The following is a 15201-nucleotide window of genomic DNA, read 5'->3' as shown; positions in this document are numbered from 1 at the left end:
CAAACATGCCCGTAAAAACCGCAAAACACATGTATCTCCGCATGGACCCAGCAAACCTGCATGCCAAATTTGGTGAAGATCCATCAACAGGAAAGGAAGTAGTGATAATATACGCAAACATGCCCATAAAAACCGCAAAACACATGTATCTCCGCATGGACCCAACAAACCTTCATGCCACATTTGGTGAAGATCCATCAACAGGAGAGGAAGTAGTGATAATATACGCAAACATGCCCGTAAAAACCGCAAAACATATGTATCTCCGCATGGACCCAACAAACCTTCATGCCAAATTTGGTGAAGATCCATCTACAGGAAAGGAAGTAGTGATAAAATACGCAAACATGCCCGTGCAAAACGCAAAATTTGTTTGTATCATATCATTGATTATAACGTTTATAATAAATTTGAACATTTATTTTGGTGTGAACTCTTTTTTTTTCTTGTCCCCCAGTGGCACAGCGGTATGTCTGCGCTAGAATCCGCTTGACATCTGAAACTGTGTCGCTGTTTATTTGTAATTAAGCACAAAGCTACACAATGGGCTATCTGTGCTCTGCCCACCACGGGTATCGAAACCCGGATTCTAGCGTCGTAATTCCGCTAACATACGGCTGTGTCGCTGTATTAAGAAAATGTGTATTATGGTGCGTATTATGTTTTACATACTGATTTAAGTTTGACACTTGAAACTGTGTGGCTATATTAAAAAAAGAATGTCTTATGGTGCGTATTGTGCTTCACATATTGATTTACACTTGACATGTGAAACTGTGTCGCTATATTAAGAAAGAATGCATTATGGTGCGTATTATACTGATTTAAGTTTGACAATTTAAATTGTGTCGTCGCTATATTAAGAAAGAATGTCTTATGGTGCTTATTGTGCTTCACATATTTATTCAAGGTTGACATTGTATGAACATGAAACATCCTGGTATAAAATATTTTCAAAATAGCATAGAAAGCTTAAACATAAATTAAGAACGTTTGCCAAACTCTTTAACGTCAAGTAAAATCCCTCAATCAACGAATAAGATTTCTTCACTTTCTGATTATGTCTTGGCATTTCTTGTTTGTTTTTCTGATTATGTCTTGACATTTCTTGACTCTCATTATAAGTAAGAACTTTCGGTAGCTTAATTTTGATGTGAGAACATTGTCATCGTTTTCAAATTTCAGTAGTTTGTATATCTGTGTGTAACTACAGTACAATGTGGAGACTTTATTTAAAAAGTTATCTATATGTGAACCTGATAAAGTTATATTTTACCTTCAAGTTATGCCCATCCCAGTGTCTCGCCTAAGAGAACTTTCATAGCTTAGTAATACGTTAAAATATTCGCAATTTTTAGCTTTTATCTCAGTACCCGATTAAATTCAAATAACTTGTTACTATCGATACATAAGTTTGTGATTCTTATCTTAGCAGTTTTTCATTGCTACCATATTAACACAAAGCTGAGCTTAACTCGATTTTGTCTATGTGAATTCTATATTATTATTTTTGGAAATTCAGATTTCGAGCTCATTTTAAAATGACATCATCTTAATCAGGGATGAAAACACAAGTTTACTTTAATTTTTTGATTCACCACATCTTCTTACACGAGATATGAAAGGGTTGTAATCTCCTTGGTTACAAGAATTTATTTCTTGTTGGGAATAAAGTCCCTTTTGGCGAAAAATCGAAACAAAAAAAAGTATTGGAACCAAATTTGATTCCATGTTCTCGTGTTTTTGTTCAATATTTTATTAAGGTTATGACTTTGTTGATTTCAGTCCAATCTGGAGAAAAAAAAATTGTGACTGAAAAACCTGTATAGGTTCTCGCGAGTATTACTTTCCTACTACGAGAAAGGGCCATCGTTTCCCCACCGAGCCTTTGAAAATTATTTATGATAAAATAATTTGGCTGTTTTTTTTTTATTTTACATAAAAGTTCATATCTGACATAAATTATGATAACGAATGAGCTCCTATTCATTTTTATAGTTATATATTTTACAAAAATAAAGTTCACAAAATTATTTAAGTGTCTACGTAAATGATTTAACATGTTTGATTTTTTTCCCCTATAAATAACTATATGTGATTATTTTACCTCCTGAACGCAGAAAACTCAACTGCGATATTCAAAGGCAACAAATGTGGGGTAACTAGAAAACAAACAGTGGTGTTTGAAGTCGATTAACTTATCTGTTAGCTGTCAACAATAACCCTCTGTTTCAGTGGCATTATCAGGGATGCCACAAGGAGTGGTCTAGCGAGGACACAGGAAGGACTGATTTCGCAAATTTAAAAACCTAAAACCAGTCTCTTTCTATTAATGTGTTTACTCACAGTAGGCGTAAATTCGAAGCCTATGTAAGCTGATGTTTCTGTTTAGGATAACGCACTTGATTCACTATTATACAGTGTACACGTGTTATCAGAATCATGATTAACATGGTCACAAGGCAGTTAGGAAAAGTGTATTTCACAACCTCTTAGCTGGGGGGGGGGGGGGAGCAAGTGGTTCGAAGAATATTACTTTTTGGACTCCAATGAATAATTTCAATTTTTTTCTGTGTCTGTTTATTACCTAAGTTATTCCACGAAAACCGTAATAATTGTACTTAGAAATGCTCAAATTAAATATTCCATTTCCTTTTATAAAACATTTTCCCGGAGGAGAACCTCCAAATCCCAATTTGAATGTTGAGCTTTACCTGCGTGCGCAGCTTTTCAAACGGAAGACAGACATCGCGGTTTGCCATATATAAGATTTGCTGAAGAGTATAAAAGGATGAATTGATAGCATTAATGTGACTTATCCTTTTAAAACCTATGTTCATGTGCCCCGGGTGGGACAGCGGTAAGTCTACGGATTTACAACACTATCATCCGAGGTTTGATTCCCGCGGTGGCCATGGCAGATACCCCAATGTGGCTTTACTATAAAACAACCACACATATATACTATATTCATATAGATTGTTTGCGGTGAATAAAGGACGATTCAAGCACTATATAGTTTTTAAAAAAATATGTTTCATTGGCAACGCTTTATGTTGAGTGTAGAAATCTAGTTATAAATATTCTAGAATTTGATAAGTCATTCTAGTATTAAGATATTCCAACACAAAGGTATATTAATGACAAGAGCGAACATTATATTTTACATATCTAAATAATATACATGGAATAAATAAAAAGCTTTGTTCAGCTGTTTAAGATAAAAGAAAATGCTGTGTTATCTACACATTGTTTCAAATTACGACGCTTTATTGCATAAACATTATCGTCTTTCTCTACTGTTTCATTTTAATCGCAACAGACACCTTATTGTTAGTTGTTACTTTCATTTCCAGGGGACGCGATAACATATTCAATCATAACATCACATTTATTTTATATTATGAATTCATTTCACTTTGCTCTATTTCTGTTTGCTGTAGTGGGACCTTATCTTGCATTATTTTATGTTACTAACTGCTTGGGACGGACATAGTTTAGCGGTTAACGTGTCGGGCTGCCGGTCAAAAGGTTCAAGCCGTAACATACATCTCAGCACGCGGACACTCTCAGCTATGGGAGAGTTAGAAATATGACAGCCAATTACTTGATTCGGTTGATAATAGATATTCGGTGCTACCGACTGGTTACCCGTCCTCCTTCTGTTCAGTGGTTCTAAATTAGGGATAACTGTGTCTTAAATCTTACGAGTATCTAACCTGAAAGTTTAGTCCACGTGCCGCCTAAAGATGCCGTTCATGTTGAATGTGTTAATTCTAATACCAGCTGCTAATTGTATTGTGTATATATATATATATATATATATATATTGATGCCCCAAGTGGCTCAGTGGTAAATTTATAGCCTTACGACGCTGAAAATTGGTTTCAATACCCTTGGTGGGCAGAACAGAGATAACCCATTGTATAGCTTTGTGCTTAAAACAACTAAATCAAATTCTATCTTGATGTATTCACACCCCTCTCAAATCTTGTATGCCAGCTAATAATTACGTAGCACTTTTTTTTAAATAACAAAACAGCTTTTTCAAAACAAGGAACCGATCGTTCAACAATTCGATGAATTTCAAGCCCTAATTTTATGATTTACTAGAAAATCTTTAACATTACAATTATTAGGTTTCTTCTTTTGAGCATGATATTTTCTTGAACAAAATTCCAACAAACTAGCACTAGAAAACTTCGACATTAAAAATATATAGATTAAAATACCCTTATTTATCTCTTAACTGAACTGATGCATATTTCTTTCTTTCTTTCTTTTGTTTGTTTTGTTTTTGGCAAAGCCACTAGGTGAAACAACTCAAAGAATAGGATAAGTATTAATAATTCCCAACTTCCATCTGTTAATACACTTCAATTAAAACTGAAAACTAACCAATGTAACAAAATGTTCGCTCCTTCTCTTTCTGCCAACCTGTTATAGTAGGCGCTGATTTATCCTGGCAAAGAAGTATTGTGACAGTATTAGCGTAACTCGAAGGGCCATGTCAAGTGGTAAGCCTAACCATTGCAACTCTAGTGTAGAAACAGCAATGTTAATAATACTTATTCCCAAGTGTGCATGCCCTCAGTTATCATTATCATAGCTTCAGTTATAACGATCTGTCTTCAAGTACTTGCATGTTTCATTTAATAAACGTTCTTCCCTATTTACTGCAATCGCAAATTTTGGGATAGTCGCCATTTATCCTTTTAGCTGTCTCTTCCGTCCCTAATTCCAGAAGAGGAAGACATAAAAACGACAGGCTACAGCTGGTAGAGGTGAAGGCTAAATAAAACGCGCCCAAGTTATGGCTAATTTCAGTTTCAAAATTGTTCCCAGATGTGGCAGCGGTAAGTTTACGGAGTTGCAATGCTAAAATCCGAGGTTTGATTCCTCGCTGTGGACAGAGTACAGATAACACATTGTATAGCTTTGCATTAACTTTAAGAAAGCAGAAAGCAACAACTTTTAAAAACATCTTGTGTGATACAATCGAATGTTTAAAGTCCTTGAATTTTACATTTTTATTTTTTCAATGTATTCATTCAATAATTTTATAGATTACTTATTATTTGTCTGACATACTGTAAGGGATTAGAGAAACTGAGTAAAATATTTATAACTTATGATTATAAACATTATGATACGATTAATTCCCAATAACGGCAAATACTAAAACGTGAAACGAAGATGCGCAAAAATACATAGTTCTCTACAAATAAATGAAATTGCACTAAAGAAAATCTCGCGCTAATGTTTTATTTTTATTTATTTATTTTATGTTATTTAATGCTGGAAGATGTTAATTTACACATATTAAAATATATAGAATATAATATTCTTCAATTTCTGTCAAATATATATATAAGTTACAGCCTACCAATAAGTATAAATAGACCTCCCCCCCCCCCAAGAATACAAATCAACCATCTCCATGAAGTTATGCAAATAAACCTGACGTTTTGATACAGGTACAGCTAAATTAATAAGTCAAGTGTGGATAAGTAGCTAGCATGCCGGAATGTGAACCCGAGAGTCAGGGAGTTGGCGATAGGTGTTCTTGACTAACTGCCTGTTCTCTAGTCTATCAATTCAATCAGGGTCTGCTAGCGCACGTGGCTTTTGTTCAGCTCTGCACGAATTTACGAAACAAACAAAGCTCGCTAAAGATTACGGAATAAAAATAGTCATGCTACGAACGAAAGGATTTGGGGAACTATTCGTATTTTCACGAGGTCGCATAGTTGGACGGTGGTAGAACGGTCAGTGTCAGCGAGAGCTCGCCAGATCACTTACATTGTTGTTGTTCACAGTAAATATCGTGACAATGCGCTTAATGCATTGTCCAGTTATACGGGGAAAACAACAGTTTATAGACAATCTTGTCACTTACAATCAACTTAACGGACTGTCCGTGCCGTGAGGAAAAGTTGACTGATGACCCACGGAAAACGACCGCTACTATTACAGAACAGATGCACGTGTGCATCAATACCATAATCAGAAGCCAGGCGGAAATCACTCCTCACTCCAGAAAATATAGCACATCGACAGCATTAGGCATCACCACTGCTATCACAGCCCTCTGCCTTTAGGACACTGCAATTTCTTCCGATGAGTTCAGGTTTGCACAATTCTCGGACACTGGACGCACGTGGGCTTGGTGATTTATCCTTTTAGGAGCTTTTGTAAATCATCTGCAAGCCACAACAATGTGAGGCTGTTATTGTGTGGACGCCGTTTTGTCAGTTGGGTGATCACAGTTAGTGATTTGCAAAGGGATCTTTATTGCTAACGACCAAGTTACCAGACAAGGTAGTGTTTCATGCAATAGTTGGTGCTTACTTCATTAACATGAAGGTCAAGGCATTATCTATCTTCCGAGGCCACTATAATCACGATATATGATCTCTATAACGGCTTTATTGTCTGCGAAAACGTTCCAAATAATCAATTTCCAGGAATACCCTAATTCTAGTTCTTCGTCAGGAGTACGGTGCAACCCCACAGGCTCAGATTTTGTAAATACATGTGTAATTGAGTTTCTGCCTTAAATATTGCAAAAGGTTGAACCATTAGATACTCATTTTAATACTGTACCTTTTGTTTCATGGTCATTTAATTAATATAATTACATTATTTCTGGTGTGGATGTCGATTTAATTCGTGGTAAGCTATGTATATAATAAATTAACATTGAAATAGAACACCTTCTGGTGACTTCTATGTCTTTGAAACTTTTTCTCTAAGACAAGAAATGTGCTAGGAATCTTATGCTACAACAACCCTCACCCGCCCCCATGGGTCAGCGGTAATTTACGTACTTACAATGCTAAAATCTGGTGGTCGATTTTCCACGATGGACAGGGCGCAGATAAATAGCCCATTGTGTAGCTTTGTGCTAAAACAGATAAACTTGAATAAATATTCTGTGATTTTAGTTGGAAATGTCTAGATTATTTCATATCAAAAATGTTTGTTATATCATTTCATTTATTACTTCCATAATAATAATAATCAACATCTTACCTTCTTCGATGTCGTTTCTTGCACTCGATTCTAAGAGAATAACGCTTGGAACGAAACGGATGTTGTGTTGGCCACTAGGTGGTTTCCGGGTGCGTTCCGATTTTTTTCTCATTTTATAAAAATCTTTTTCATTTTGACTCCATCGCTTCAGCTGTTGTTGCCGTCTTTTACGTCCGAGTTGAACTCTTTCATGCGCGCTAATATTTTCGAAGAGAGCCATTTCGGCCACTAACTCCTCGTGTTCCGCCATCTATGGTCACTTTCTTCTCTGTATATCAAACCTTTTTAAAAATAGTGAAGTTTACACGGAAATACTGTTTATATGTACTGTATCTCGTTTTCCTTCGGATCACAAGTTTCACACTTCACAAACCTCTAGTACTTATTATAAACTAGAGAAAGGCACAAAAAATCGAGCATGCTCGAGTGCAACCAATCATACAATGGGAGTATCACGCCGAAATGTGATAAACCTGTCCTTATCACTTACATTTGTCTCTGCAGACGTACCTATGGAAACAAAAACCTGTATGTGTGTATATATATAAAATAAATAAATGGTTTACACTCAGCTACCTGTTGTATATTAATAGATAGTTTATCAATAGATTGTATATTCAATAATGCATTTATAATCAATGTAGATTTTACTTTAATCATGCATATATTTATATCATTGTCTAATTTTTACCACTTTTTTCTTGACTTTGCATCAATTAGTTGATAAGTTTCTTTTTTTAGTTCTCATCTATATAGATAACTTGTATTTTCGTCACACAAATTATTAATATAACATTAGGACGCCATCTTGTTGTACATGGTAAAAAAATATAACTGACGTAACATTAGAGCATCATCATGCTGTACATAGTAAAAGAAAATAACTGATATAACATTAGAGAACCATCTTGCGTCTTCCTACAAGCTGTAAACAATAGAATAAAACAGTAAACATTAGCAGATAGTTGACTTAATGTTGGAGCTCCATGTTACTTCCTCTTACACGCAGTAAATAAGAGAAGAAGGTAGTTAACGTAACATTAGAGCTCCATGTACCTTCTTCTCCTGTTTACTGTCTGTAGGAAGAAGTAAAGCTCTAATGTTACGTTAACACATATTACTTCTTCCTACAGACAGTAAACAGGAGAAGAAGGTAGTTAACGTAAAGTTGAGCTCATATTACTTCTTCCTACAAACTGTAAACAGGAGAAGAAGGTAGTTAACGTAACATTAGAGCTCCATGTTACTTCTTCCTACAGACAGTAAACAGGAGAAGAAGGTAGTTAACGTAACGTTGGATCTTCATGTTACTTCTTCCTGTAAGTTATAAACAGTTAAAGAAGGTAGTTAACGTAACATTGGAGATTCATATTACTTCTTCCTACAACCTTTAATTAAACAGTAATTGAAGAAGGGAGCTAATGAAATGATAAAACACCATATTGGTTCTTCCTACGCACTGCAAACAGCAAAAGGAAAAAAAAAAGAGTTAGGTAACGTTTGAGTACCATGTTGTTTTCTCCTACAAGCTGTAAACAGCAGAAGAAGGAAGATAAATAACAGTAGAGCCCAATAACGCTATAGACTACCTGCAGGATCAGGATACATATTGGTAATTTCCACGAACAGTTGCTGTTTTTGTTTTTGTCAAAACTGCCGTATATTGCGCTTAATAATGATGGCAGCACTAACTATTTAGTAGAAACTACTACTGCCATCTATAATTAGTTATGTATATGTATTGAACTAACTGAATAAATCAGAGGTTTTTGACAATGTGTAAGTTACGCTGTCTTACCTAACTTGAAAAAAATGTAACATGTACCAGAAGTGAAATCTCTTCTTCTCAAGTATTTTATTTAACTCAAGTGAATTTACAAATGGATTAATTACGTCCTCCGCCAAGCTTATAGTTTCTCAAACTTTCGGCGATAGAAGTAAAACGTTTTATTGCATTTGACAGAAACGGAAGTGAATGCAAATAAATTACAAGCTTCGTATTACTCTACGTAGTGGGTGTGGGCATGTGTGAGAAGCTTTAGAGGTTTACAACACGTTAGAGTTTGCAAATCCTGCAGACAAAGAAAGACTATTACCGGCCTTAGAGAAGTTTGAAGCAAAGTGTAGTTTACATTCTTTCTTTAAGATAAATCAACATAAAAGTAATATTACTGATGAGCTTGTGATCGAAATTAAACACGTAATTATAAATGTGGTAATCTGCAAGAGAGTTTAATACGTGACAGAATAGGTTCATTATTGTTAGATGAACACCTTCAAAGGGAACATTAAAAAAGCTTTAAATATACACCGAGTTGTGGAAATTTCACAAATACAAGTTAAAAATCTGGAGGTTCGTGAAAGAGTTGCTTATGATGTCGAGAAGGTGCGTGTTTCTCTACAGGCAGCATAAGAAATGCGGTTTCTAGCAATATGAGTTGAAAACCAAGTAACTCAGATAGAGTGAGTTGTATAAAAAGTAGAGATCAAACTATGAAAAAGATTAGTAGCGTCAGGAAGGAGACATTTCTAAGTTAGGGTTAATTAAATGTCACACAATGACCTTCTTCTTGCAGGGTGACATATCTTCCTACAGTATGGAGAATCGTGTAATGCATCGTACAAAAAAATAGAAGTCAGACGTTGCAAAAGGGGAACTAGCTTCTGGAAGGGTACCTATACAAATGTAAAGGTTGTGGCACAGTGCCCAGCATATGAACAAGAACGTTAAAATTGTAAAACGCTGTACATATAGTTGATGGGACTTATATGTAGGATCTCTTGTGGCCATTTCTCCTAGTTTTAATTCTAGTGAGTTGTTTGAATACATTGATGTAAATGGTAATCCTGTAAAAATGTAAACTTTATACAGGTGCACAGGTTAATGTAATATCAGTGGATAAGTACCAGAGGCTAGGTTTGAAGACCAGTAAGCTAATCAAGCGTCCAGTAAGTTGACTAAATTTCAACAACTGTTTCATAAAAGCATTGCTTAGTTATTAAAACGTCATGAATCTGATGTATCGAAATATGAAATCCATATGATGGTAACATATTTCAGTCAAAAATACATAGTTTCATAATGGCCGCGCTACCCTACCAGCAACAGTGACACACGTTATATTATTATTATTATTCTCAAATCTATCTTTCTTCATTAATTGTTTGATGTTGGAGACCTTGATCTACTATCCTTGTCACAACCAAATCCATTTTGAGTGCCGCCACCGTATCTTAATAGATGGATTTGCCTCAACAAGGACTGTCAAAAGTTAACCGAAATCGCACCTACAGCTATTTCACAGGTTGCAAGTTGAACATCTCAGAACCTTGCACGTGCAGACAATTGAGGGAATAACAGTGAATGATAATGTCATGACAAAGAGTAGAAAAGTTCGAGTCACGGTCAGGGGGGCTTGGAGCCACCAGTTGAAGATCTGTTGGGCTGAAATAGATGCAACGAAGAGGGGAAAAAAAGAAGTTGCACATGAAGTAGTGTCATTAACTACGGGGTTTCTTCTGATTATGTGACTAGTCAAAATTTGATCAATTTTTGTTAGATTTCGAAACTTTAAATTTTTATCGTTATATCTCGTCGTATGCTATATTTCACCAAAAATCGGATAAATCCTGGACTTTTACATTTAATCCCTGCCATTGAGACGCCTCTGGTTGACGGAGAGATCCTTGCTTGCTTGCTTGCTTGCTTGGAATTAAGCACAAAGCTACACAATGGGCTATCTGTGCTCTGCCCACCACGGGCATCGAAACCCGGTTTATAGCGTTGTAAGTCCGCAGAAATACCGCTGTGCCACTGGGGGATGCAGAGATCCTTGCTTGCTTGATTGTTTGTAATTAAACACAAAGCTACACAATGGGCTATCTGTGCTCTGCCCACCGCGGGCATCGAAACCCGGTTTATAGCGTTGTAAGTCCGCAGACATACCGCTGTGCCACTGGGGGATGCAGAGATCCTTGCTTGCTTGCTTGTTTGTAATTAAACACAAAGCTACACAATGGGCTATCTGTACTCTGCCCGCCACGGGCATCGAAACCCGGTTTATAGCGTTGTAAGTCCGCAGAAATACCGCTGTGTCACTGGGGGATGCAGAGATCCTTGCTTGCTTGCTTGTTTGTAATTAAACACAAAGCTACACAATGGGCTATCTGTGCTCTGCCCACCACGGGCATCGAAACCCGGTTTATAGCGTTGTAAGTCCGCAGAAATACCGCTGTGTCACTGGGGGATGCAGAGATCCTGTAATAATACCGGTCTCTACAAAAATTTCTTCAGATGTTCTTCGATGTACACAAAATCTTTACTTATCAAAATGGGTTAATGGCTTTTTTTGGCTACATCTCTGAATGTGTAATAATAGGGTGACTGTTTAAGATTAGGAATCCATAATAACTTGGATACTACATAATTGTTCGTATTTGTGTCAACTTCAAATGATGTTAAAATTTTATTACGTTGTTTGATGATGTTGTTGGCATTGTTTTTAACATAAGTGTAAACAGAATTACCTGAAAGTTACAACTTTTTTAATATTGTAATCGAGTTCCTTACAAAATGTAATAGTATAGCACTTTTGCAACAACAAAAAATTAAGTTGTTGACTACTTTATCTGCTGATATTATGAAATATTTTTCATGTAAGTAGTTTATATTATATATTATTTTGCATCCTAAAACGCGGAGTATGTTTCTGCGAAAACGGGTTGCGAACCACGAATCCTCGGAATACACAAACCAGGCTCGCTAATCACTAGACCGCAACCGTGTTAACGTCATGTGAATTAACGTCTGGAATTTCCTTAAAAGCTTAGGAAATGTTTTTAAAGTATAAAACTGTAAGTTAGGCGAGATTAGGTTGTAGAGATTGTTGATTGATTATTGAGTCAGCTAGTTGGCAAGTTCAACGCTTTAAATTTTAACTTTGCGTTTTCAAAAAAATATTAGAAATACGAGAAAAACAACGTACGAGAAAATTGGCAAACAAGTGAATTCTCTGTTGAAGCGTTATTTGTTGTTGAAATTACCATTATTTACATAGAATATGTACAAGATGTAGAATTTGTACTCTGAGATTTTAAATGCTTTAGTTATCATTAAGTGGTTTAGACACTGCATTATTTATTTTTACCAAATAATCTAAGAGAAGCCCCAAATGTTAGAAACTGCTGTAATACTGGTGTGAAGAGTGGGATTATTCTGGTAAAAATAAAATAGAATCCATAGTTAACTTCAAAATACCGACACTTGCTCGAAGTGAGAACGAAAATTTGCTTGGGATGATAAAATGGTGAATACAGATATTTTAACACTCTTTCTGAAGAGAAATATTCATGTGGAGAGGACACTGAACCATGTCGAACCAAAGGACACTAACTGTCGAAGAAATTAGTCTTCCAATTCTCCATAAAAGTGGGAAAATTCACTCACAAAATGATAAAAGCATCTAGAACAACAACAGGCTCCAAAGCCTAATACCAACAAGATTTGGCATCACACTCTTATCCATAAAGTGAAAGTTGCGGTTATAAAGAGAACCCTCTGAACCAGAAATCTATTGGATGAAGATGGGTATATTTCCTCTTGATAAAATTAATTAAACAAGTATTTGAAGTTGAGAATGTTTCACGAGCTTCTAGCCACACAAAAGAATCAACAGCTGGTCAAGAAAAAGTTGGCTGAAGAAACAGGAATCATAAAAATTTCATTTGATAAAAAACCTGTCAAGCCCCTAGTTACAACTCCAATGGATTTTGTGCCTTTGTTCTGCTTATACGTGGTTTCGGTAAAGTCTATCTACCTATAGTAAAAGATACATGGAAAGTTTGTTAATACTTGTGGTCTAAGACTGATCTCTCCATCCTTCGTAGAAGCTTATTACTGTGAAAATGGCGATGTCTTACAATAGTTCATAATCGTAGCTATTAGATTTGAGCACGTTCGAAGAACTAGTTTCAGGGGTGGTACGAGACCTAGAACATCTTTCTTGTAAAGTGTGGTTAACCTGAGTATATCATATAGCTTGTTTGTTTTTATTTTGCCTCAAAATTACGTAATGGGCTATCTGCACATCATGGGGAATCAAAACCCAAATTTAATTATTATAAGTCTGGAAATTTAGCGTTGAATCACAGGAGAACATATCATATAAGCAACCAACACATACAAGGAAAACAAAGATAAATATTCCCATATTTTTATTTAAATTATAAGCATATGCTTCTGGTCTCTATACACACATATTATTTTGATATACCTGTGTTGGTTGAGCCACAAAGTTTTATTTCGTTGAATTGAATTATTAATTAAATAACTGAAAATGTTTTTTTATTGGTAACGTTCCAGTCTTTTAACTTCTATGAGTGGTGTCCCCTAGTAGGTCAGCATTAAGTTTACAGACTTACAATAATAAAATTCGGGGTCCGATTCCCTGCATTGAACAGAGTGCAGATAACTCATTGTGTAGGTTTGCGCTAAGAAAACAACAACGACCGTTAATAGTTGTCTTCCCCCAGTTGTATGCAAGTATTACCACGAATTTTCTACCTAATTATTTTAATGGATAATATTTCGTCTATTTTGAGTCTATACAATTTTCTCATAACACGTGATCCAGAAAGTAATTAAGTTGACTTCATTCTAATTGATTTTGTTCCTTTGTCATTCATTGGAAATGATACTGTTTTGTGAATGGGTATAATTCTGCACGTACTACAAAAATGTCGACAGCCAGTGTCCTTCAGCCATAGCTTAAATGATATCTTGAGGTCATGGTCTCCCCTGTGTTGAATGAGAATGGCAAGTGACGTGTGTAGCGCTACCTCCAATGGGTAAACTTGACATTTCCTGTTAAATAAAAAACGTTATAGTTGGACAGTAGTGCACGGGATCTCAAGTGAGTTGGTTGACGGGAAAACATTTTGAGGAAAGAAATCTAGTTGGGCAGTTCACGAATCCAGTAAAATACGATCCAGGATCCAAAAAAAGCATGTACACACGCTGTGTCATTTTGTGTCGCACATTGTGTCCATTCTGTTTATTTCTTCGTTTAATTAAACTCAATCAGTTTAGTTACGTTCAGCGTTACTTCGTATTTTATTCTGCCAATTCTACCGTTATAAAGCGGACATATCTAACACAATGCGGAAATAGGCTTAACCTAAGAATACCACACCTCTAGTTTATAGGTTCAATTTTCTGGAGAGCTATGCCAGATAGCTCTTGTACAATTTTTCGCCAACTTTATAAACAAACAAACAATTATTTGTAATTAATATCTTCTGATGGTAGCTATTTTGAATTTACATAATTTTTAAGTTGTGTGTGTGTGTGTGTGTGTGTGGGTACTTATTAGCATAATAAAGTACCCAGAATCACTGGGTCTAGCTATGAAGATTTCGAATGGATGCTGTATTAAAAATGAAAGCTTAATGAACATCTTCACCTCTTGCTTAAACGATTTATAGTTCATGCTAACAATGAAAAATATTATTAATAATAATTAAACAATTAGCTAACTGTACGTTAGGTTTAGTGTCACATAGTTGGAAATCTAATTTGAAATGTAAATCCGTAACAGAAATTTCGAAATCAAATTTGGTGTTTTTTTTTATTTCTTACTTTAGGTTTGATAAATTTTAGAAATGTTGTAAGAGCAGATCCACTAGTAAATCATTGACGATATTAATTGCAAGATAAAGTTTTTCTTTCTATAAACGTTAAAATAGTTTAAAATATAAGTAAGTTATTATTCTAGCCCAAAACAAAATGTTCGAGATTCCTCATTGTGAAGAAAACGTGTTGTACGCAACTCAGTGAAACTACAAAGGAGATGAAACGATTTTGTTGCTTGTTTCTTTTTCTTTCTAAACGTCATAGGAAAGAAAGCTAAAAAAAACATGGAAGGCAATATTATTGATAAAACTTAAACATTTCTTTTAATTTTTGGATACACGAATAGACGATACCTTATCAGACAGGAACAACATAAGTTTCATTATTATTATTATTATATTTATACATTTCTTGTTTAGGAATGTTTGCCTCCCTACTGGCCCGGCATGGCCAGGTGATTAGGGCGCTCGACTCGCAATCTGAGGGTTGCGGGTTCGAATCCCCGTCACACCTAACATGCTCGCTTGTTCAGCCGG

The 15201-nt window shown here is 35.5% G+C and overlaps 1 protein-coding gene across 4 annotated transcripts in view; it reads right to left on the bottom strand.

Annotated features, from left to right (window-relative positions):
- Positions 1–15201, bottom strand: part of LOC106462344 (protein phosphatase 1 regulatory inhibitor subunit 16B-like) — a 51734-nt gene that overhangs the window by 28444 nt on the left and 8089 nt on the right. For all 4 annotated transcript variants that reach the window (XM_022389587.1, XM_013922257.2, XM_022389589.1 and 1 more), the window contains one exon: positions 7036–7545. In XM_022389587.1, coding sequence (XP_022245295.1) covers positions 7036–7285 — 250 coding nt within the window. In that variant the 5' untranslated portion in view covers positions 7286–7545. The remainder of the gene's footprint in view (positions 1–7035; positions 7546–15201) is intronic.

This window comes from Limulus polyphemus, unplaced genomic scaffold, assembly GCF_000517525.1.
Source record: "Limulus polyphemus unplaced genomic scaffold, Limulus_polyphemus-2.1.2 Scaffold1147, whole genome shotgun sequence".
Taxonomy (NCBI): domain Eukaryota; kingdom Metazoa; phylum Arthropoda; class Merostomata; order Xiphosura; family Limulidae; genus Limulus; species Limulus polyphemus.
Note: the sequence above shows the minus strand (reverse complement) of the source record. Positions and strands in the feature narration are given on the sequence as shown.